General features: G+C 38.3%; 1 protein-coding gene across 1 annotated transcript; it reads right to left on the reverse strand.

Moving 5' to 3' along the window:
* Window positions 1-4930: 4930 nt before the first annotated feature.
* CMPK2 (cytidine/uridine monophosphate kinase 2) lies at window positions 4931-24187 on the reverse strand. Its single transcript, XM_027840414.1, has 5 exons — window positions 23436-24187; window positions 16208-16322; window positions 15789-15990; window positions 11851-12084; window positions 4931-7268 (listed from the first exon to the last, which is right to left on the reverse strand). The coding sequence occupies exons 1-5, from the start codon at window positions 24153-24155 to the stop codon at window positions 7145-7147; spliced, it is 1395 nt and encodes a 464-aa protein (XP_027696215.1). The 5' UTR covers window positions 24156-24187; the 3' UTR covers window positions 4931-7144.
* Between the last annotated feature and the right edge of the window lie 324 nt (window positions 24188-24511).

The raw sequence follows: 24511 nt of genomic DNA on the forward strand, positions 1-24511 counted from the left end.
GTAAATATGTAAACTGAAAATCCAAGTCAAGGATCTATCAGGAATCTTTATTATATTAGAAAAAAAATACAGAAAGTTCTAGTGAGGTGAGCTAGATCACATTTGGAAAGTTACATAGTGTTTCCCATGATTACAAATATCTTGCCACCACCAAGAAAGAAAGAAAGAAATTAACAAATGAATAAACAAATAAATAAATCCAACACACATACCATTTTCTCTGTAATGTAGAGAGTTTATTGATGAAGTCTTAGGGTATAAGCTGTTGTTTATGTCAATATTCTTCCAATATTACTGTATGGTCACGAATCATGGAATATGATTTCTGAAGAAATAACCTTATAGATGACCCAAGAAATGTTGGAAAAGTGCTTGATAGATCTAAGTAGGCTGTACCATGATATTAATAACAACATATGAATGTGAAATGACATATAAGGCATCAAGTATGTGTAATCGAAAAATCAATTGGCCTAGCTTTTTGTTTGAGACAAAAGATGCCTCCCCACCTCCAAATAATACACTAGTGTCTCCAAGATACTAAAAAAACCATCAGAATGGTTCCAGTCAGTTGGGAGCTTTATCTTTGGAAGATTTATGGGAAAATGTAGACAAGAATTTCATGGATGAGATGTCTATGATCTTCATTGGTAGAAAGAGTATCACACAGTAAATTCAATTACAACTTCAACAAAGTATATAAATATATATATATATATACATATATATAATAAACATGGGTAATACACTGTATCATTGTAATATGCGTGTGTTTCACTTCAAAGATGAAAAACAATGGTTAAAATTTTTGAATTTTTAGATCTATCAGTAGTTCCTTCAGACATTTTCATATTTTTAACATTTTCCTTCTTTTGTATTCAGGATACTTTGAAATAAATTCAACATCTGTCTCAGAAAATAAAGCCAGAAGGATGATTTTTGAAGGTAGCTGTGCTTTTCCACTTAAAACTTCAAAGTAGACAGAATCCCCTGCCTCATGAGCTCTCTGAGTGCAGCTGAGAATGTCACACATTTGATGAAACATATGGATTTACTTATTGTTTAAAAATGTCTTCCTCTAACTCCTCTGGGATCCTGGTCTCAAATGAAATGATTTGAGCTAGGGACAAAATAAAGTATTTGTAAGGCACAACATAAAATACAAGTAGCCTCAAAAGGAGAGAAAATAAAATTTGGCAACATATTTTGAAATGTTGAAAAGTTTGTTTTGACAAAACTTATCACTAATGTAAAAATATTTAATTGCTTTGTTCCCCCTTCCACTCCAGTTAGGAAAACTTGAACAATGCAATACTAGAACTTGAAAGAACTTTGAGATTTTATCTAGAACAACCTCATTATAAAAGTGAGGAAGTTGAGGTCCATAAAAAGGAAATAACCTGTCCAAGGTCGTATTGTTAATAATAACATATCTGAGAAAAGAATCCAAATCTTCTAACTCCTACTCCAGGGCACTGGGTCTTTCTTAGAGGAAAAGAAATGCTGATTAAATGGGAAGAGTAAGGAGACTGTATCTATGATACAATATCAAGAATCAAAAGTCATTTTTACTTAAAACAATGAAATTTTTTTTGGTTCTTTATATAAAGACCAGCTATTCTTCATTATGGCAACTATAACTTTCAGAAAAATATATATGGAACCTTAAAGCTGCAAGGGAACTCATGAGTCATCCAGTCTAACCCATACCTGACACGAATCCCCTCTACAACATACCTAAGAATTGGTCATCCAGCCTCCATTTGAAAACTTCAAGTGAGGAAAAGCCTACCACCTCTTGAGGCGGTCCATTAATGCTTTTGAACAGCTCAGTGTTAGAAGGCTTTTCCTTACATTGACCTTAAATCTATTTCTCTGTAACTTCCACCTATCACCCTACTCCAAATCATGAAGGGTCAAGCAATACATATCTCTTACCTCTACTATGTAACAGACATCCAAATGTTTGAAGATAGCTATTATTTTGCCCCTCTTCTCACCTCTCCCAAGCCTTCTCTTCTTCAGGCTAAACACTTCCAGATCTTTCAAGTGATACTTATATGGTCCAATTTTAAGTACTTTCACCATTCTTCTAATCCTTCTTTGGACATATTCCAGCTTATTTAGTTGTCTTTCAAATCACATGCTATTCAGACCTGGACACATATTGCAGGCATAGTATGACCAGGACAGAAATAATAGGTCACCCATCCTCCTTGTTCTACCAGAGGATAAGGCACCCATGAGCTCCTATTACTAGTCGTCTTTAGATGGATGCCATTCATTTCTCCAATTAAACTCGTATATCTCACCCCCTCCCAAAAAAAAGAGAAAGCATACTGCATCTAATAGGAGCTCAATAAATGTTTGTTAGTCAATAACTTGAGAAGGGTCATTGTAGGATGGAGTGAGAGGTAACCACATATCTCAGATAACAAAAACAAAGACATGAAGAGGAACCTGAGAGAACACTTGGTCTCTTCCTGTTCCCAGTGTCAACAATAACATTATGGACAAAACAAGGGAAGGGAAGCCTTTCTCTACCATATTCGCAATGCACCTGAAGGTTAAGGTCATAGTAATATAGGAAAGAATTTGATAATAGAAGTGGCAGATCTAAGTGTACTGTTTACACGTTTTTAATTATTCAATAAGCATTTTTTAAGTACTTACTATGTCCCAGGTATTGTGCTGAGCCCTGAGGATACAAAGAAGGAGTCCACATTCTAATGGTGGAGACAATGTGCAAATAACAACACAGAGAGTAATTGGGTTAATCTTAGATTGAAAGAACCGGCAATGCTGTTTGTATGGTGTTTGTACGGGTAGACAGGGTTTGCGAGAAAAACTTTTTGTAGAATTTGGAATTTGAGCTGGATCTCGAAGAAAATAGGGTAAGTCAGGAGGCAGCAGTAAGGAATGAGAGCATTCTAGGCATGGGGACTGCTGGTATGGAGTTGGGAAAGAGAGTATCCTTTGTGCAAGGAATTTAAAGTATGGAAGTGTACGTGGATCACAAAGTGCATGGAGGACGGTGGGGGGAGAAAATTGTAAGAAGACTGGGACAGTATGAAGGGGTAACATTGTGAGGAACTTTAAATGTGAAATAGAAGCAATTGCATTTGGCAAGATAACAGCTTGCAATTAAAAAAAAGCATTGGACTAGGGAGACTTGGTTTTGAGTCTTGGCTATACCAGTCATCCGCTATTAGAGGTGGAAAGAACCTTAATAGGTCATTAATTTCCACTCTATCATTTTTTCAGATGATTAAACTGAAGCCCAGGGATGGGAGGTAGTAGCCCCAAATCAGCACAGCTAGTGTATGACAGAGCTGGGACTTGAACCTAGCTCTTTTGATTCCAAGTCCAAAGTTATTTCCTCTACATCATCCTTCCTTAGGCAATTTATATGAACTTCAGTATTTTCATCTGTAAAATGGATATAATAACACTTGCACTTCCCACTTCAAAGTGTTATAATGTTTCTCATACACAAAATAAGTAGAGGGTAGAAGGGTTTGGAAATCTGGAACTCTTTGTTCATCTGAAAATAAAAGGTTTGAATGCAATGGCCTCAAAGGCAATTCTAAATCTACTATTCTATAATTCTTGCAGCTCCAAATACACTTTTCTTGAATGACAGTATTTATTTTAAAACTTCATCTTTTCCAAGTATTCTTTGGATTTCAAAACCTGATTCAATTTGAAGCCCATTTTCCGTCTTTTAGGCTCATAAATTTCCACTTCAGTTTAAATATGGCATTAAATATTTAAAGACTGCATCAATAACATACCATGAACTGGAAAAAGCTTTTCTTAGCAAAGCTTATATTTATCTGAAACTCACAAACAAGAACATATTTATTTGGTTATCTTGATAATAAAAATGCATTAAAAGTTTAATTGTTCTTATATGCTATCATCTTAAGCTTGTCAAAATGTTTAAAGTAAACAAAGCAAGGAATATAATTAGGCAAAATACCCTCTTGCCATGCATCAACTGTTTCAAAGGAAATATGATTTCAACTAATGAACATCAAATAGAAATACACACACTTTAAAATACAGAGGGAAAATCCGTGAAAATCCCTGGATTTAGAGTCAATGGATCTGGGATTAAATTTTGCCTCTACCACTTACTGATTGCATGATCTTGAATAAATTATTTAACTTCTCTGAGCCTCAATTCCTCATCTGAAAAAAGAAGAAATTGGACCAGGTGACCTCCCCAAAGTTCCTTCCAGTTTTAATTGTATGACCCTATTTCCCAAGTTGATAGGTAAGTAGATAGACATATGTGTGTATGTATGTATGTATGTATGTATACACACATATACATATATCTGTGTACATCCATTTGTATGCATGTGTGCTCACACAAAAATATGGTTTTATATATACATATATGCATATATATATATATATACATACATACACACATGTATTATAGAGAGAAAGAGAAGTCTAGTGCATAGAGTGTTGGCTCCAAGGAGCGAGTAATACTTGGGTTTCAGTTCCATCTCTGAACCTTAGGCAACACTCAGAAGTATAATTTAGAGATACACTATCATCTGCATTGGGGGAAGGGAGTTTCAACACTGATTATATTATGGATCCTTGAAGTACTGAATATTCTTATAAGTGAGAATAATAATAATTTTGTTGTTTAGTTGTTTCAGTCATGTACAGTTCTTTGTGCCCCCATTTTGAGGTTTTCTTGGGTTTTCTTTCAGTATCTTTATACTGAAGTGGTTTGTCATTTCCTTCTCCAGTTCATTTTACAGATGAGGAAATGAAGGCAAACAGTGTTAAGCAACTGACATAAAATTATAAAACACTCAAGTTGTAGAATTCCTGAAAAATAACATTTGTCAAGTAACTCTGTTTACAAGATGAATTAAATCCATACTACAATGACAGACAACCAATATTTCATTAAGCTTGAATTTTAATTAATTTATCAGAATCACTACATGGGGGGAACATATGAACATCCACATAAACAAAGTGCTAAAACAATTGAGTTTAATATTCCAAGTTCAGTGCAAGAGGTTATGTTTTCAGTGCCATACTGTTGTTTTTTTGTTTTGTTTTGTTTTGTTTCATTTTGTTTTGTTTTGGTAGGGGGAGATCATGACTCAATAACATGATTGGAAGGAAATCTATAAAAGTCAACTATTCGTGATTCATCAAATATTTCTTAAGCTTCTGTTATGTGCATAGTATTGTTTTATGACTTGCAGAATCCTTCTGATCAAGGAAATTAAAATCTACAATAGTTAGACACAAGACCTAGAAAAAGTTATAAAGCCACAACATTTAAATAGCTTATATTATCACAGGATTTAGTGCAAGAAAAGACTTCTGCAATTTCTAGTCCAACCCCCTCATTTAAAGATTAACAAAAAACAAAATAAAACAAAAACAAGCTGAGGCCCTATAGATATAAAATGACTTACTTAGGGTCATATATGTAGTAACATGCAGAGCAGGGACTTAAGTCCAAGTCTTCTGATTTCAGATCCAGGGACTTTCAGTGTCAGAATACACAATTAAGGATCAGTGAGACATGGACAATAACGGCCATGGGTTCAAAGATGAATCCAGGGGAGATTTGCTAGAAGAGATGGTGCTTGAGCTGAGCCATAATGGATGGGTTAGAAAGGTAGAATGTGGCATTGGGAGGTGGGAGAGATTGGCATCTCAGGCAATGGGCCTGGCATGGGCAGAGGCAAAAATGAAGATGACACAAATGCTCAACAAATAGTAATGGGCAAGTGTAGAGCAGACTGCTCATGTTTGGGAGTAAAAGGAGGGACATGTATCCCAGGCTCAGAACTTGTACTTTGTTCTGAAGACACCTGGGAGATATTGAAGGGTTTTGTGCAATTGTTAAAACGCTAACGTTCACTTCTCAGAGCATTCTGCTTTCAATCTTACCTTGCCAATTTTAAAATACAAGTCCAGGGCCAGCCAAGAGGTTCCAAAATTCAGCTACAAGGAGAAATATGTCCTTTGCTGTTTTCTCCCATATATAATCTGGTGCCTTACCCAGTCAGGAGTCCTAAGCCTGCCAGGCAAGGAAGTCACTCTTGATAGGAGATGGCACTAGATAGAGGGAGCCACCCACAGGAGAGGCATCCAGTTGAAGAAATAGTCATCTTCATAGGCATATCCAAAGCATGAGGGCAAGCTGAATATAATTATGCTGTCAGTGAAACCAAAAAACTCACAGGGCTGCTGCTACATGCCTGCTATCTCCCTGAAAAAGCAATAAGATTCAAAGGGATGCTAAAGGTGATAGAGGAGTGAGGTAATAAGTATTTGGGAAGACATGCAAGGTCATACAGACCTACTGTTCCAGAATTTGTTTTTAATAAAGAAGGTGGGAAAATAGTTCTAGGATTGTTTGGAGTTTGAAGTTAGTTTGTTCTAGGAATTTTTTTTTTTAAATAATGATAGGAAAGTACTTCCTTGATTGACTCACAGTTGGAGAATATCACATCATGACATCATGGAAGAGAATATCTGGATAAAAGGTAGGCTATAATGCAAGCATTATTGAGAGGGAATGTTTTGGAATATATGTGTGCAGGTGCATATATGTATGCATGTATATGTACACATATACACATACATATATATTTTGTGTACACTTACATAAAACAGGATCACAGGATATAGAGTTAGAAGGCAACTTAGAGGACAGAGTGGTGAAAACAATTTGTTTATGGTCTCAATTAGTAGGTAGCAGAGTCAGAATCTTTACCTAGGTTCTGAGACTTCAAATGCAAAGCTCTTGTCATTTTACCTTGTGCCTGCCATACAGATGATAGGATCACAAGTCTAAAGCTTGAATGGACTTTTGAGGTTGAGTTCCAACCTCTCATTCTATAAATACAGAAACTGAGGCCCAAGGTGGTTAAGTGACTTGTCCAGAGTCCCACAGATAGTAAGCATCAGAGGTAGGATTTGAACCCAGGTCTTCTAGCCTCATGGCCATGTGTGTGCAATGCATATTAAGTTCCTTCTTTTCCTCTCACAGCAAATATCTAACATGGATCTAGAAAAATAGTGGGATACATTCTGGGTTGAGGTTTATTAATGTATAATTAGGTAAAAATCTGTCACCTCCCAGGAGTGACTACAATGAGGTACAATTCTTCTTGATTACATCTAAAACAGTCTGGATGACTTCTTCCCTGTCTGGGTTGGCATCCACAATGTGACATCCAGGATTCTCCATCCTCTGATAGGCTATTTCCACCCTGAAAAGCAGAATGGGGAAAAGTGGGTAATCTGGACAAGACTAAATAGGGGTCATTTTGACCAAGAACTAGAAACCACACAATTCTGGACTGCATTAGTTCTGTCTCACTTGTACATCACTCCCTATATCAGCTTACTGCAATAATCCATCTATTTCAGAGATCCAAAATTTGATGACCACATTGTCCTTTCTGCCAATGCAGGTCATGATTGCTACACACTTTAACACTAAAGGTTTATGAGATTTACGTGTGTGTATACATGTGTGTGTGCGTATACACATATGTAAATATACATACATATATGTATATATACGTACACACATGTGTATGCATATGTGTACACATTGATGTGTGTACACATATGCATATCCATAGCTGTATATTTATACATAAATGTTGTTCTGTCATTTTTTCAGTCATGTATGACTCTTCATGACTCCATTTAGAGTTTTCTTGGCAAAGATACTGGAATGATTTGCCATTTCCTTTCATTTTACATATGAAGAAATGAAGCAAACAGGGTTAAGTGACTTGCCCAGGGTTACACAGCTAGTGTCTGAGGCCAGATCTGAACTCAGGAAGATGAATCTTCTGATTCCAGGTCTGATACTCTATCCACTGAGCCATCTAGCTGCCCTATGTATACATATAAATACGTGTATATACCCATACAAACACACACACAGAGTTTTCCGCTTATAAAGTACCTTACATACATTCTCTCATTTGAGAGTTAACAATGGCTCCAGAAGGTAATTACTACAGATTATTATTTACTCCACTGTGTGTATAAGGTAACTGTGATCTCAGGTTATATGACTTACCAATGGCCAGACAACAAACGTCAAGATTCAAAGACAGGACTCCCTAACTTCAAGCGCAGTACATGATCCACAACACCTTGCTGTCCACTGTGATTTGCATGGTTGAAAAATGTCATCACTTAGTGGCAAATTTTCTGGTAATGAACCTCTACAAACTTAGTTACTCAGGTTATAATTAAGATTAAGAGATGAGTGTTTGTTGGGGGTTGGAGAGGGCAAGAAGGGGATATTCTTTAAGACTCTGAAAGTAGAAAGGTGCATGCTCCTACAGTATAACTTTTGAGTGCCCCTTATCATCTCCATACCAGGATGGGGTATTGGTCAGACTTTATTGACACCTTTGCATTTTAATTGGCTTGTGTTGACAGACTAACCACCTTTAATTCTTAATCATGTATCTTCATGATAGACAGCAAGAAACTGAATGAATAAAACTCACACATTATTAAAAAAAAAGCCTCACTGTAGCCATTACTTTGACTTCCCTATTTTAAGACAAATTTTACCAAAAGTAATAAGAAAAGTTCCAACCCTTCGTCTCTAACTGTCCCCACTTAACTGTCCCATAGGTACCTAAAAATCAACCAAAACAAAATTCATTATACTTCTCCCTAAATCCAACTTGCCTCCTAATTGTCTTACTTCTGTTGAGAGTACCATTATTCTTCCAGTCATACAGGTTTGAAAACTAGGTGCTATTAGCTTCTCCATTGGATTGTGAACTTCTTGAATACAGGGCTGGCCTTTTGCCTTTTTTTGTATCCCTAAAGCTTAGCACAGTGCCTGGCACATAGTAAGTGCTTATTAAATGTTGATTGATTGATCCTTGATTCTTCACACTCACCCTCTATATGCAATCATTTATCTCATCTTAAATCTCCTGCCATAGTAGTTCACATTCATACTATTCCCTCATCTCATCTTATACACTCTATATCAAACTTTCATCGCCTCCTTATTCCAGAATACAATGGCTCTCTCCTAACTGTGCAGCTTCTCCCTTTCCAATCCACATTCCCTATAATGCATATATCTATATTCCTAAAGTATAGGTTTGACCTCATCATTTTCCTTCTATTATCCTATTGCCCCTAGGATAAAATACTAATTCCTTTACCTGGCATTTAAAGCCCTTCATGATCTGGCTCCAACCTGTCTTTCAAGGATAACAACACATTATTCTCCACGTTCCAACAAAAGCTAGTCCTGCCTACTCTTCCACTTCATCCGTGTTCACAGGAGATTAGGGGAGAACAGATACAATAGAACTTCCTCATAGACAATTTTCCACAATCCCCTGTAGGGCGCAGGCAACAATATCTGGTTCTAGTCACATGGTAACAATATATAAATCCTGGAATACTGAAGCTAGAACAGCTTCAGTAATCATCATTCTTGTTTTCCTTCCTCGTTGTCTTGTCCCTGTTCACAGGATAATAGGATTTAGAGATAGAAGAAAATTTAAAGAACCCTTAAGTTCAATCCCTTATTTTACAGTTGTAGAAATATTTAAGGCATTATGGTGCAGTGGAAAGTGTACTGGATTTGGAGTCAGTTCTGGGTGTGAATTCCAGTTCTGCTACATACCGATTCTGTGATCTTAGAAAAATCATTCAATTTCTCTAGGCTTAATTTTCCTCATGTATAAAATGAAGGGGTTGGACTACAGGGACTAGAATCCTACTCTAAACTCGTGTGTCTAAGTAACTGAGGATATACAGACAGTTTAAGCAATTTGCCCAAATCCAAATTCCTGTGACTCTTCAATTCCCTAGTTCTTACCTATGAATGAAAAAGCACTGAATGAAAAGGATGTGCCAGGAACTGAGCAAAGCTCTAAAGATAAAGATACAAAAAGAAAAGCCATTCCTGCCATCAAGGAGTTTATATTCTGAAAAAGGTAAGATGACGCATATTTTAGAGTGGTGGCCAAAAAAGGATATTTTAAACTGGGAAGTCACGAGAATGGTTAGGGGAACCATAGGACATCTGATTGACATAACCTTTCTAGGTGGTGCAGTGAATAATGTTGGACATGGAGTCAGCAAGACCTGAGTTTAAATACAACCTCAGACATTACACTAGCTGCGTGACTCTGAGCAAGTAGCTAAGCCTCTGTTTACCTCAGTTTCCTCATCTGCATTCCAGAAAAACTCTACTAGTAGCTATTTCCTATTTCCAAGGGATGTTGTGAAGATCATTTGAGATATTTGTAGAGCCCTTTTAAATAACTCTTAAGGAATTGGAGTGGGATTTTAATTAGCGTTCCCAAAATTAGAGATAAAGGGTGACTGCAGTGGAGGGGGAGCAAGAAAAGGCAAGATGCAGAAAGAGAATGTGGGCCAAGTTGAAAAGCATCATCATGGAGGATCTTGATTGGGCTAGTTATGCAGAACTCTCAGGGACCCAGGGCAGGATCTGGGGACTTCGGTAGGAGGCAGGGAAAATGGCATGAAGATAACTGGAGACTTGGGCTTCAGAATACTCTTGCACTTAATTGTCTCTTTCTTGCACTCCAAGTCTGGTTTTGTGCTGCCCCCTCCTCTCCATATCTCAGCTGAATTCTAGTACATCTACTTTCCTCAAGAATAAACCACAAATTTGTTTCCTCTTTCTGGTGGCTTTTCCTATTGGTTCTAATTCTTACTTACAACATGACAAATGTGAAAATATGTTTAATAGGATTGTATATGGATAGCCTATATCAGATTGCATGCCATCTTGGGGAGGGAGGTGAGGAGGGAAGGGGAGAAAAAAATTAAAATTCAAAAGCTTATGGAAGTGACTGTTGATCATCTGAAATAAACTAATGTAAAAAATAATAAAACACAAAGACCTTGACCTCAACTTTAAAGTTGTCCATGATCGAGCTCCAGCTCACCTTTGCAGATTTATTTCAAATGACCCCACTGTATGCAATGTGCATTCCACACACACTATAATGGTAGCTATTTTCTGGATTCCCCATTCAATCTCTCACCTCAGTGCTTTTATAAAAGCCCCCATTCTCGAATGTCTTTTCCCTCCTCTGTTGCTCTTCCCAGAATCTTTCTATACAGTAATCAGCTCAAGTATCTCAACCTCCTTGAAACCCTCCTTCTCCCTTCCATCCATTAGTTCTCCCTCCCTCACCAAATTACAATGTATTTACTTATTTGGGAATGTTGCAAGCCCCCAAGTGTAATTTTCATGAGGGCAGTGACTGTTTCATTCTCTTCATTCACAGTGCTTAGCCCAGTACCTGGCTGATAGTAGATTCAGCTAGGTGGTACAGTAAATAGGATGATGGGCCTGGAATCAAGAAGACTTGAGTTCAAATTTGACCTCAGACACTTACTGGCTGTGTGATCTTGGGTGAGTCACTTAACCTATGCCTGTCTCAGCTTCCTTATCTGTAAAACAGAAATAATTTAAAACAACCTATCTCCCAAGATTGTGAGGATCAAGTGAAATAATACTGGTAAAGTGCTTTAAGGTAAACCGTAAAATGTTTTGTAAATTATTATTATTATGTGCTTAATAAAGATTTGTTGAAGCAAATTGTGCTAAAGTCACTTGACTCTTGTAATACTTGGATTCCTCATTTCATATCTCCCCCTTCCTCTGCCTTTTGAGTTACCTAGCTTTTCTAACCCACTGGCATCACTTTATCCTGGTGAGTAAAACTGCCAGGGACTCCTAACCTTGGAGGGAATAGATTTCTCCTATTCCTGGTTCCCAGTCTCAATTAGTTATGCCATGAAACTAGGACATACTTTTCACGAAACAACTTGTTGATCTCCAGCTCAGTTTCTTCCTTCGTTTTATGCATCCCACGGCCCTGAATCCGCTGTATCCTTGCCTCAGGATTCACAGTTAGCAGCAGTACAATATCAGGTTTGAGCAAGTCCTTGGGCCACTGATACACTGGGTGATGAACTGGAGGTAGGTAGTGGGGAAGGCCACTTATCTCAGTGGCGATTGCATAAGCAGCTGTGCTGTGCCAGTACCTGGACGGATACAGGAAGTAGTGAGTTCTCTGTTACATGAAATATTTAAGCAGCAAAGGCTAAATGATTCTCTGTGGAGAGTGTTAGAAGCACTGGACCTGGGGTGAAATACTGGACTAGATGGGAAGCTGGACTAGATTACTTCCAATGTCAGCATTATCAATAGGAAAGGAAGAGGAAACCTGGGTTCAAATCCCAACTCTGATACTTATGAGCAAGATGAGCCTAGGCTACCATAGGATCAAAGAATTATAGTTAGAAGACACTTTAGAGATCACCACATGGTCTCCATCCTTCACTTTACTGATGAAGAAACTAAGGCCAACATAGATTATGACATATCCAAGTTCATTCAAGCAGTAAAGTAGCAAAACTAAGGTATTAACCTGAGTCTTTCCCCCCACCCCACGACAAGGTGTCCAATAACATATGCAAAGCCTTCTGCAATCATAAAGTACTTAACACAAGTTATGATGACACATTTAGAGCACTTTAATGTTTAGAGAGTATTTTACATAGATTATCTATGATGATGATGATGATGATGATGATATAGCATGTGGTAGGTGCTTGATAAGCATTTGCTGAAGGAGATTTTAAGTCACCTGGAACAGGTACTATTAATGCCTGATTTTAATAAATTTTCATTTTGCAGGAACTGTTGGTTTAAAAACTGACATTTTTCAGTTGTGCATCTTAACCACTTGTATGTGCAAGATTAATTTTGTCTCCCTTGTTTTTCAGCTGGGTCATGGTGTCCTCCTCAATTTTGGAAGAACAAAATGGATTTCATTAGACTCTCTGAATATGAACTCAAACTGCATAGACAACAATAGTAAGTGCTTCATCTTTTTATTTAACAAAATGACATTTTTATCTCTTTAAAGAACTAAATTATCAGTAAGTCAGGAGTCCAAAAGAGAAATCTGAACAGATTACTGAGTAGAAAAACTTGGGGACCCATGCTGCCCACAACACTTCCAGACATAGCCAGAACAGATTAAAATATAATTGGGAAATAGTTAATAAAATAAATAAAAACATATTTAAACATAGACAGCATTACATTTTAAAGAAAGTCAATATGTAGTCCACAAGGATCCTTATGTATATTAGTAGCCCAAATTTCTATAGAGTTTTATATCACTGATGTAGAAGGTGGGATTTTAGCTGGGACTTGAAGGAAACCAGGAGGCAGACATGGGTAAAGAGTATTCTAAGAATGGGAGACAGCCAATGAAAACATTTGGAGTAGGGAGATGGAGTCTCTTCTTTGAGCATCAGTCATAGTCACTGAATCACAAAGCACACAGAAGGTTGTAAGGTATAAGAGGACTGGAAAGGTGAAAGGGTTTCAGGTTATGAAGAAATTTGAATCCCAAACAAAGAATTTTCTATTTGATCCTGTAGGTAACAGAGTCACTTGAATTTCTTGAGTAGAAAGGTGACATGTTCAGAGCTAGACTTTAAGAAGCTTACTTTGGCAGCTGCTCTAAATCACTATTGATTAGAGAAACGGAAATCAAAACAACTCTGAGGTACCACATCACACCTATCAGATTGGCCAACATGACAAAACAAGTAAACGATAAATGTTGGAGAAGATGTGGGAAAATTGGAACACTAATGCATTGTTTGTGGAGTTGTGAAATGATCCAACCAGCAATTTGGAACTATGCCCAAAGGGCTATAAAAATGTGCATACTCCTTGACCCAGCAATAGCACTTCTAGGACTATAACCCAAAGGGATCATGAAAATGGGAAAAGAGCCCACATGTACAAAAAGTATTTATAGTAGCTCTTTTTGTGGTGGCAAAGAATTGGAAATTGAGGGGATACCCATCGATTGGGGAATGGCTGAACAACTTGTGGTATATGAATGTAATGAAATACTATTATGCTATAAGAAATGATGAGCAGGTGGACTTCAGAAAAACCTGGGAAGACTTGTATGGACTGATGCTGAGTGAAGTAAGCAGAACCAGGAGAACATTGTACATGGTAACAGCCACTTTTTGTGATGACTAAAGTTGATAGACTTAGCCCTTCTCAGCAATGCATGAATTTAAGACAACCCCAAAAGACTCACGATGGAAAATGCTGTGCACATACAGAGAAAGAACTATGAAGTCTGAATGCATACTATTTGCTCTTTCTTTTTCTTCTGTTGTGTTTTGTTTCCTCTTTCTTGTGGTTCCTTCTATTGGTTCTAATTTTTCCTTACAACACGACTAATGTGAAAATATGTTTAATAGGAATGTATATGTATAGCCTATATCGTATTGCACACTGACTTAGGGAGGGAGATGAATTGTTGAATTGAAGTGATTGCTGATAAATCAAAATAAATGAATAAAAAAATAAAGAAATGTAGGAGGAGAACCAGGAGAGAGTGGAGTCATAAAAACCTGGAAAGAAGAGAATATCAAAGAGAAGAGGGTAATAGTTTCAAAGGCTGCAAAGCAGTCAAGAAGGATGTAGCTTGAGAAAAGGCCATTAGATTTGTCGATTGAGAGAACATTAGAAACTTTGGAGAGAGCAGTTGCAACCTCAGCTAAAGTCCCATCTTCTTCAAGAAGCTTCTCAGCCTTCCTTCATTTTAGTGCCTTCCTTCTGAGATTACCCCTGTCTCTAATTTATCTTGAATATATCTTGTTTGTATGCAACTATTTGTATTTTGTCTCCCTCATTAGACTAAAAACTTTTTGAGAGCAGGGATTATATTTTTCTTTTCTTTGACTCCCCCAGTATATAGAAGACACTTAATAAATGTTAGTTGACTGCATTGACCATAAATGGCAAAGATCTGCAGCAATAATGTAATCTATATAAACCAGCTAACTGGAAAACTCTGGGGAATTGAGAATAGTGTAACAAATCCTAAAGCCTAATGATGCCTCATTCTTTTCTCAATCTCAGTCCCTTTTAGAAAAAGTAAAGGTTTTTATTGCTTGGGGCCTACTCTGATTAAGTGTCTCCCTGAACAACAAATTCTACATTACAACAAGAATATGGGTTATTAAAAGTTTATACCATTAACCCTTAGAGTGTAAAAGCAGCTAGATAGAACAATGCAAACAGCAACTGGACCCAGAGTCAGAAAGATCTGATTTCGAATCCAGCCTCATTTGTTTACTAGCTATGTGACCCTGGGTGAGTTGCTCAAGCTCATTTCGTCTTAGTTACCTCATCTGTAAAATGAAGATAACAATAGCATGTATGTCACAGGGTTGTTGTGAGGATCAGGAAAGATAACATTTACAAAGTGCTCTGTAAACCTTAAAGCCCTATCTAAATGCTAGTTGTGATAATATTATTATTTTGTATGGTGCTAAGAAGGACTTGAATTTAGGGGTCTGGAGATTGAATCTTAGTTCTGACACTTAGGAACTGCGAACAAGAATGAGAGATCATTTCATTTCACTGCAAACTTCAGTTTCCTTTATCTGTATAAGGGGGGTAATAATTCATAGACTGAGAGTAGGAAGGGACCTCAGAAGTCACTTAGTCAAAATCTCCCAATACTACTGGCTACTCCTTGCACTCCTTATACGTCACTGGGTTATTGAGTGGAGAGGGATTTATAAACCTTAAACTTTTATGCACATGTAAATTGTATTTTTATTTCATTAAAATACTGCCCATAAACAAAAATTCATAAAAATAAAGAAGATATATGATGTAAATATATCTTTATACCTACCTGTCTATAATCACAGGAGCTTGGGTAGATGATTTAGCTATTTCAGATGCAACGATATAGTTTCCCAAAGAATAATATGCCCGCCTGATGATTGTTGGCTCATTATCAAATATTTTCCTCCACTGGCTGACACAGGGTGGAGGTGACTTTAAGAAGATAGCATTCAGTGCTTTCGCAACTTCGTGGGTCACTGTAGTTTTGCCTGTATTTCATACACAAGAAAAAAGAATGTCTTATTCACTAGGATCAGGCAAAGCACAAAAACTAAGATGGACTATGTCATTTTTCATCCTTATATCCTCAGAGCCTACTTATGGTGCCTTGCACAGAATTACTTAATGAACACTTGCTGAATTGAAAAATGAACTCAAATTCCATAATTATTTTTGTAACTTATGAACAAAGAAATAATCTCTTACCAGTAGCATCCAAGCCCTCAATAACAATGACAGGGAACTTTCCTTTCTGGACATTCTTCTGGCATTTATCCACCAAACTGAGAATTTTTTGAGCTTCAGGAATTAAAGATGTACACTGTAACGACAATTTCCGTTCATGAATTCTTGAAACACCCTCCTTCCTTGAAACACCCCCATCAGACATATTTTAAATCTATTAGGACCATGTTGTTTAGACCCATGAAAACCAAGAATACACAGGTACTGATAAGCAGAATTGGCCCAACCATTCTGGAAAGCAAGAGGGAATTATACAAAGAAAGTACCTAAAATGCTCATGTTCTTGAACTCAGAGATTCCTTTACTAGGCATTTACTCCAAAGAGAACGATGGTACAAAAAAATCCCATATACACTACTAAAATATTTGTAGAAATTTTTTTCCAGAAGTAAAGAATTGTAAACAAAGCAGATACCCACAGATTGACAATGGCTAAACAAACTGAGGTACATGGACATTATAAAACATTTCAGTAAGAAATGGATATTATGAATAAAGAGCAGGATGGGAAGAGATATGAAATGATATGGAGTGGAAAAGACCTAAGAAAATAATATGCACAATGACAACAACAACATAACTGGAAAGAACAACAAAATGGTTGAAAATGAATGGTACAAAATCATAATAACTCTAAAGAAGAACTACAAGAAGAACCTCCCCTGACTTTTTTGCTCAAGTGGGAGAAACCATGGATCTGGAACACTGCTCTTTATTCATCATGTTCAATATATTTTGTTATGTTGACATTTTTCACTTTATTTCTATTTAAATGGATGGATGGATGTCTAGGATGGGGAGAAAGAAGGGATGTATTGGGAGACAGGAGAAATAAAAACAAAAGATATCAATAAAATCGGTTTTTAAAAGTCATACAAACCAATCAACACTTTCAAAACACTAATACTTCAAGGAAAGGATCCATACTTTATTCCATGTCCTTATATATATGTACAGTATATATGTATGTTAGTAGTCAATTTGGAGAGTTGTTCCAGCCAAACAAATTCATCACTCAGAGGGCAACCTTCCTGTGGTGAGTCTCTCAATTGCCTAAGTGTTCTCAGACAACAGATACAGGCCCATAAGCAGAAACACCAGCCTTCTCTCGGGCAGTCCCCTAAGAAAGTCTCCCTTTGGGTGTCAGGTTACCTCCCTACCTAGCATGCCTCTCTCACTCCTTAGGATCATAGATCTAGGTCTGAAAGGGCTCTCAGAGGCCGTCTAATCCACCCCCTTCATTTGAAAGACAGGAAAGCTGAGGCCCATAGAGGTTCAATGACTTGTCCCAGGTCCCATGCGCAGTAAGTAAAATTTGAACTCAGGTCTTGAATCTCAAAGTTCAGTCTTCTTAAGGTAGTAGTAGACAATAATTTAATGTGATAGTGAGAGTCCAACCTTTTTGTAACTCCTTCACTCAGATTCATTCCTCATCCTCTCCAACCTATTTATTGAGAAGTAAATTTCATAGATTAAAAATGACAGTTTTAGGGGCAGCTAGGTGGCTCAGTGGATACAGCACCGGCCCTGAAGTCAGGAGTTCCTGAGTTCAAATCCGGCCTCTGACCAAACACTTGACACTTACTAGCTGTGTGACCCTGGGCAGGTCACTTAACCCCAATTGCCTAAAAAAAAAAATGACAGTTTTACTCCATGGGCAATTCAATTCCTTCTTTTGGGCCACAAGGTTCCCCACTCAACCAACCCCACAATCTAAATTGTCATGATACCCTTTAATAACCCTGGTTTGTACACACAGCTGCCCAGCATGGATCTACTCCAAGACTTCCTTCTTCCTTATCCAAATATGAACCATCTTATATTCCTCCCATCCAGTTTCATTCCTTTAGCAAAGCAGACAAACCCTGCTCCCATTGATAATGCACACATTTCATTATTTTTTCCACTTCCTTCTGAGTCTCACTCTCTAAGGCAAGGGTTCTTAACTTTTTTGTGTGTCATGGACCCTTTGGCTGTCTGAGGAAGCCAGTGAACCCCTTTTCAGAATAATGTTTTTAAATGATTGAAGGATATGTTAAATTTCAGTTAGATGTTAGGGTGTATAAGGATGTGATTTTTTTTCTCACCCAAATTCATGGACCCACTGAAATCTATCACTGAGCCAAGGTTAAATAAAAACCTCTGCTTATAAGAGAAAATTTTCTAGCAACAAGTCTTCAAAATCATAAAAGAAAATGGATACCAAGTACACATTCATTAACATGTTACATTATCCTCACACAATAAGGGGGGTAAAAGGAAGCTCGTAAGGGCAGAACTATCTCAAAGCTAGCATGAAAATATGCAAAATGTCATTTATTTGGTCCTCTAAAGATCTGCAAAATACTTTACATATTATATATTTATATATATTCTTTTGCTTTTACACTATATACATGCTTATTTGATCCTCTCAACTTCTCTGTAAGGTGGCTGTTGTTTGTGATGTCTTGAGTTGTTGATGAATTGGATTTAAGTGAGGCAGAGTTATACAAAGTCATCAGCCTCACTCCCTCTTCTGGAGTCATCAAAGTCCAGTCAGTGGCAAGACAGCAGTCAGGACTGGTGATGGCCAGGATACGGTGGATAACCTTGACATCTTCAATGTTTGACCAAGCTCTAAGTGTTCCACAGTGCCTGCTTCAGTGGCCTTCATTGTTCCTGGAACAAACTGTACTCATCTGCCCATTCCACTCGTGGCAAGTTTTTACATACTTGGGGTAGATATCCTTCTAACTCACTGACAAGTTTGAGGCCTATCAGTTACCCTCAACCTGGCTTAGCCCATCTGTTGAGGCAGTTTCACCAGGGTGTAACCATTACACTTAGACAGCTTCTTGGAGCCAAAGATGACTAGTTGGACTGCAAAGGTAAATGAGCAGTCCTAAAAAGGACTTGACAAGCCCTCACATCAGAGATGCCAGTTCTCTCATATCACCTCATACATCCTATGAGGTGGCTACTACAGTTATTATTACACCCATGAGAAGTTAAGTTTCAGCAAGGTTGTCACACAACTAATATGTATTAGACAGATAATAGTCAGATATAAAAATCAGACAAAGGTCTCTCGATTGCAAATGCAGCATTCTTTCCACTGCACCACAAGCTGAAGAGATTTCAGTTTGAATACTGGCTCTGACATTTGCTACCTGTGAGACTAAGGGAAAGACACTAAGCCTCAGATTCTTCCTGTAAAACAGTAATAAGTTTTGAGGAAAGCCCTTTGTCAACTTTTAGGCATCACAGAAATATGAGGTGCTGCTATCATTGCTGTACTGTAATTCTAAAAATGCTGTCCTGGCATCGTTGGGATAATGTGAGAAATGAAGTCAAGATATCTAACTTTTGTTCCTATCTCTGCCACTAATCGCTGTGTGACCTTGGTTGACTCATTTCATCTCTCTGAGGCTCAGTTTCCTCTTCTGTAAAAATGAATGAGCTCACTAAGTAATTCAAATAAAACAGAGCAATTTTGTTACTATCATGTTAATTTAATATACATCTTTTAAAAATATATTTTATATATAGCAGAAGATAAATCTAATACACAATTTCCTTTTTCATTCTTCTTAGTATACCATGTTTGTGATGGTGATTATTATGTTCATAACTTAATTTTTTTTAAATGAAGGGGTTGACTCTAAGATCTTTTTTCTGGCCATAGTAAAGGAATCTTAATATAGGAAACTATTACATAGAAGTTTCAAAATATTCTATGCAAAGCCTTAAAGATGTATAACTTTGAAGCATGACACACATTTGGAGTTCTGGTCTGTCTGAATTATTATTATTATTATTATCATTGTTTTCATTAAGCCATTTTCTTACTGTATAGTAACACCATGTCTATGCTTCAGAAGGGCAATCAAACTGGGTACTAAAAGTTGTAACTGTAACTCTGGTTGTTAAAAGCTTTAGAAGAAAGCTTTTTCTGGAATGAATCAAAAATGCCTGCTACTATTTAATTATTATTATCATCGACTGTGAGGCTTTCACCCTTGTGAGAAGAAAGGAGATTGAGAAAAATCTCAGTTTGGTAGGTTATTCCTGTGTAAAGGTTTCTCTCTCTCTCTCTCTCTCTCTCTCTCTCTCTCTCTCTCTCTCTCTGTCTCTCTCTCTCTCCCTCTCCCTCTCTTTCTCTCTCTCTCTCTTTCTCTCTCTCTTCCCATCTTTTGTAACTTCCTAGGGCTGTTTAGGTTCATTTTTGATAAGTCCTCTGGCCTTTTCTTTCAGTAATTATTATGAAACACACCCAAACAAACATAAGAAAAATTCAGGTGTTAACAATGGAATATTGGATAGAGTCCTGGAAGGGTTCAGAATCTTTGGGTTATGGTGCTCACTGACTCTGTGGCTTGGGTAAATACTTCTCATCAGTGTTCCCATCTGAAAAACAGGAACAATAGCACTTGTACTATCTATGTGAGGAATATAGTCTTCAAAATGGAAATTGAGAATGCTATGACTATGAGAACTCTTATTGATCAAATCTATATCACCAAATGCATCAACTCTCCAGGAAGATCCTTTAAGAGGAAAAGGCCTACCTTGAAGCTTACTATCCCAAAACTAGGCAAAAATTATGGCTAGAATGGGCATGTTGCTTTAATGTCCCACAGACTTTTCTTCAACTTGAAATAGTTCTCCCTTTGGGGAGGGACATATTCTTCCGAAGGTTGGCACCTTTCTTTCTAAGGGAAACTGTTAATCCTTGAAAACGAAGAATGAACAACAACAGAAAATAAAAATACTATCAACTCATATTTGTGCAGCAGAAGTAATAGCATGGGATAGGCAAAAGATCAGTTAGTGGTTCTGGAGTCAGATAACCAGGATTCAAATCCATAGCTCTATTTCTTTCTGTCTATGCAATTCTGGGCAAGTGACTGAACATCTCTGGGCCTCAGTTTCCTCTTTTGCTAAATCAGGAACTTGGATGAGATGATATTTAAGTTTATTTCCACCCTAGATTCTTTGATGTTTTATTTAAACTGTATTTAACAACTACCTATTATTTATTTGCATTTATTCTTTTTATATTTATTTGGCATATTTGCATATATGTATATACATATATGTTTGTGTGTGTGTGTGTGTGTGTGTGTGTGTGTGTGTGTGTGTGTGTGTAGGGGGGAGTATTCCTCTCGTGGAAATGCAAGCTACATCAAAGTATTGTTTCATTCTTTGTATTTCTATCCCCAGGACTTAGCACACTGTGGGCACATAGTTTGTTGTGTTAAGTCATGTCCAACTCTTCATGACCCTTTTTGGGGTTTTGTTGGCAAAGATACTGGAGTGGTTTGCCATTTCCTTCTCCAGCTCATTTTACAAATGAGGAAACTGAGGCAAACAAGGTTAAGTGACTTGCCCCGGGTCACACAGCCAGTAAATGTCTGAGCTTGGATTTGAACTCGGGTCTTCCTGACTCCAAGTCCATCACACCATCTACTGCACTGCCTAGCTACTCCCAGGCACACAATAGGCATTTAATAAATGTTTGTTGATTGATTAACTGGTTGAATGATGATATAACGCTTTAGTTATAAAATACTCTATATAAATTATCTCCTTTTTATTATACCATTTTACAAATAAAGTAATTAATTGAAGCTTAAAAAAGTGAAATGAATTGACCAATATCATAATAAGCACAAAGCATAACTAATTGTGGCCTGTATTTGGTACACTCACAAAACATTTGGTGATCAGTCAATGTTGTAACCTATTAGACTAAGCATCTTGAGAGATGAATCTGGATCTTATCTTCTTTCTGTTAATGCCATGATACCTAGAACAGTACCATGAATATTATTATCATAATAGCAGAACATCTATTTTCATGAACACCTTCCCATGCTAATTCAGCTCATTTCTCACAGTACCTCCATGATGGGAGTGCAGAGAAAATGGGCAGACTTTCAGCAAGTCATTTTTCCTCCATGGTCTTCAGTTTGATGGACTGGACTAATTCATCTCTAAAGTCACATGCAGTTCCAGGGGTTTTTTTTTTCCCTGTGGTCCTTAGAGATTTCATCATACCTCATAGTAATATATAGAGGTCTTGGCCTAAAGTCACAAAATCAATTACCACCAGAGCACTATTTAGAACCCAAAACTCCAAAACCCTAATTTCCCATAGATGTGGCCAACAAAGAGGTCTCATTCTCCCAAAGTATAACCTTCTTCTGCATGAAATCTACCAGGCCAGAATCAGTTACAGGTAAGGTAAACAAAATCAAAACTAAAACAAAAAAATATAGTAAGAAGCAACAAGTTTCTGGGGTAAAATGTCAAATGGCTGTCAAATCTAGTTAAGGGGGTAGGCAAAAGGACAAATCTAGTTAAGGGGGAAAAGGTAACAGATTTAGAGTCACAGGAGCTGGGCTGGAATTCCACCTCTGCAACTTACTACCTATATGGTCCTGGACAAATCACTTTATCTCTTTGGGCCTCAATTTCTTCCTCCACAAAAAAGGGGAAGGGATACTCCACTAGCTTATTTACAAAGTTTTTTCTGCATCTAAATTTATTCTCCTATGACCTCCAGGGCAGCTAGGTGGTGAAGTAGATATAGTGCCAAGCATGGAGTCAGACAGGTCTGAGTTCAGTTCTAATCTCAGATACTTACTGGCTGTGTGACCCTAGGCAAGTCACTTACTCATGTTTGCCTCAGTTTCCTTATCTGTAAAATGAGTTGGAGAAGGAAATGGCAATCCACTCCAGTATCTTTGCCAAGAAAACCCCAAATAGGGTCACAGAGTTAGTTGGATAGGACTGAATAATAGCAAGGACAACTATGACCTCTCCTGATCTGGGTTTTCTCACCTGTAAAATGAGGAGGCTGGATAAGATGATTTCTAGAAAACTCGAAAACAGCAATGAATTTGGCATCAGAGGTTTTAGGTTTGAATTCCAAGGTTTGGTGTTCACCATCAGTGTGACCTTGGAGAAGTCATTTAACCTTCAATGTTAAAACACACATGCACACACACACACACACACACATTTTTGTTTGCATATAAAGAAAGCTGTGTTCCTTATATGTAGAATGAGAGGGTTTTTCTCTTGCGGTCATCTCCAGTTCTAAATTTATGAACCTATGATGGCTTAAACAATGTGGTCTTTTTTTTTTTTTTTTTTTTTTTCATTTAGGACAGTCTATCCTAGGTTGATGCTTAATTCTTACCTCCTCAAAAACTTTTCGGGTTTCTTTCAGATTGGGAAACACCACAGAGATAGGCAGGTCTGGCACTACAGGGTGTAGCAGGGGCTCTGCAGTGGGCACCACTCGCAACTTATGCCTTTCAGTTCCTATTCCTCCTGGCAACTCCCACAGGCTCTGCCACAGCAAGCCACTGTGGTCAGCATCGAACATACCCAGATGTGGGCGTGGAGGCTCACAGGCAACCAGCAGACCCTCCAAGGCACGCTGTATCTGCAGGCAGTCCAAGGGGTCCCACAGGATGATGCCCTTCTCCGTGCCCCCCGGTGGGCTGTTAGGGGAGTAGGAGAGCAGGCTCCGCAGTTGGCACTTCTGGAAAGGGTCCTGGCTAAGTTGATGTAGCAGGTGGTGGTACAGGCGCGCAGCGCGGATCCTTCCCCTGTGGCCAGAACCTGGGGCTATGGGCACGCACAAGGAGTAGCTGCGCCCCGGAGCAAGGAGGAACGTCTCTAGCCGGGGATCTCTGCGGGCCAAGGCGCGCCTGTCTGCGCTGTCACCGCTGTCACCGCAGAGGGTGAAATGAACCAGACCAGAGTCTGGCAGTTCCAAGACGAAGAAGCGGTCCTGGCCCAGGTCAGGCGGATACATAGCAGTGGCCTGGCGGCGGACAGCTGGCACCTGCAGCGGCCGAATCCTCTCCAAGTATTTGAGAATGAAGTCGCCCAGGCGAGGGACAAAAGCCATTATCTAGGGGCCGCTGGCCCCGCCCCGAAGGGCGAGATCAGGAGTAGGAAAGAGGAAACCGACCCAGAAACGAAACCTAGCGATGGGACTAAGGTTGGGGGGGTGGGGACGGGGGGCTGGGGGAGGAAGGCCCCAGAGCGGGCAGGGCTCGCGAAGAAACGAAAGCTCGGAGGTGGGCGGGGGCTGGGCACAGCAGGGGCCGCGCGGTCAGCGCCCAGGGACGTCTCTGGCTGCAGAAGCCTCGGGCGCCCCTTCCTTGGGACAAAGCAGTGCGAAAGGGGTACAGAGGGTGTTAAGTTTTTCCTGTTTTGTCCCTGACATGGAAACAAATGCTAAAAACAATGAAACCCAAGGAA

Source organism: Vombatus ursinus, unplaced genomic scaffold (genome assembly GCF_900497805.2).
Source record: "Vombatus ursinus unplaced genomic scaffold, bare-nosed wombat genome assembly UNPS02014841.1, whole genome shotgun sequence".
In the NCBI taxonomy this organism is placed as follows: Eukaryota; Metazoa; Chordata; class Mammalia; order Diprotodontia; family Vombatidae; genus Vombatus; species Vombatus ursinus.

Bases quoted from the DNA above. Each gene is read 5' to 3' on its own strand.
- CMPK2 (XM_027840414.1), bottom strand. From the start codon at position 24,155: ATGGCTTTTGTCCCTCGCCTGGGCGACTTCATTCTCAAATACTTGGAG. The intron at 16,323-23,435 runs GTAAGAATTAAG...TTGTCGTTACAG, and splicing joins CCCGAAAAGTTTTTGAGGAG to TGTACATCTTTAATTCCTGA. The intron at 15,991-16,207 runs GTAAGAGATTAT...TATGAAATACAG, and splicing joins TGAGGGCTTGGATGCTACTG to GCAAAACTACAGTGACCCAC.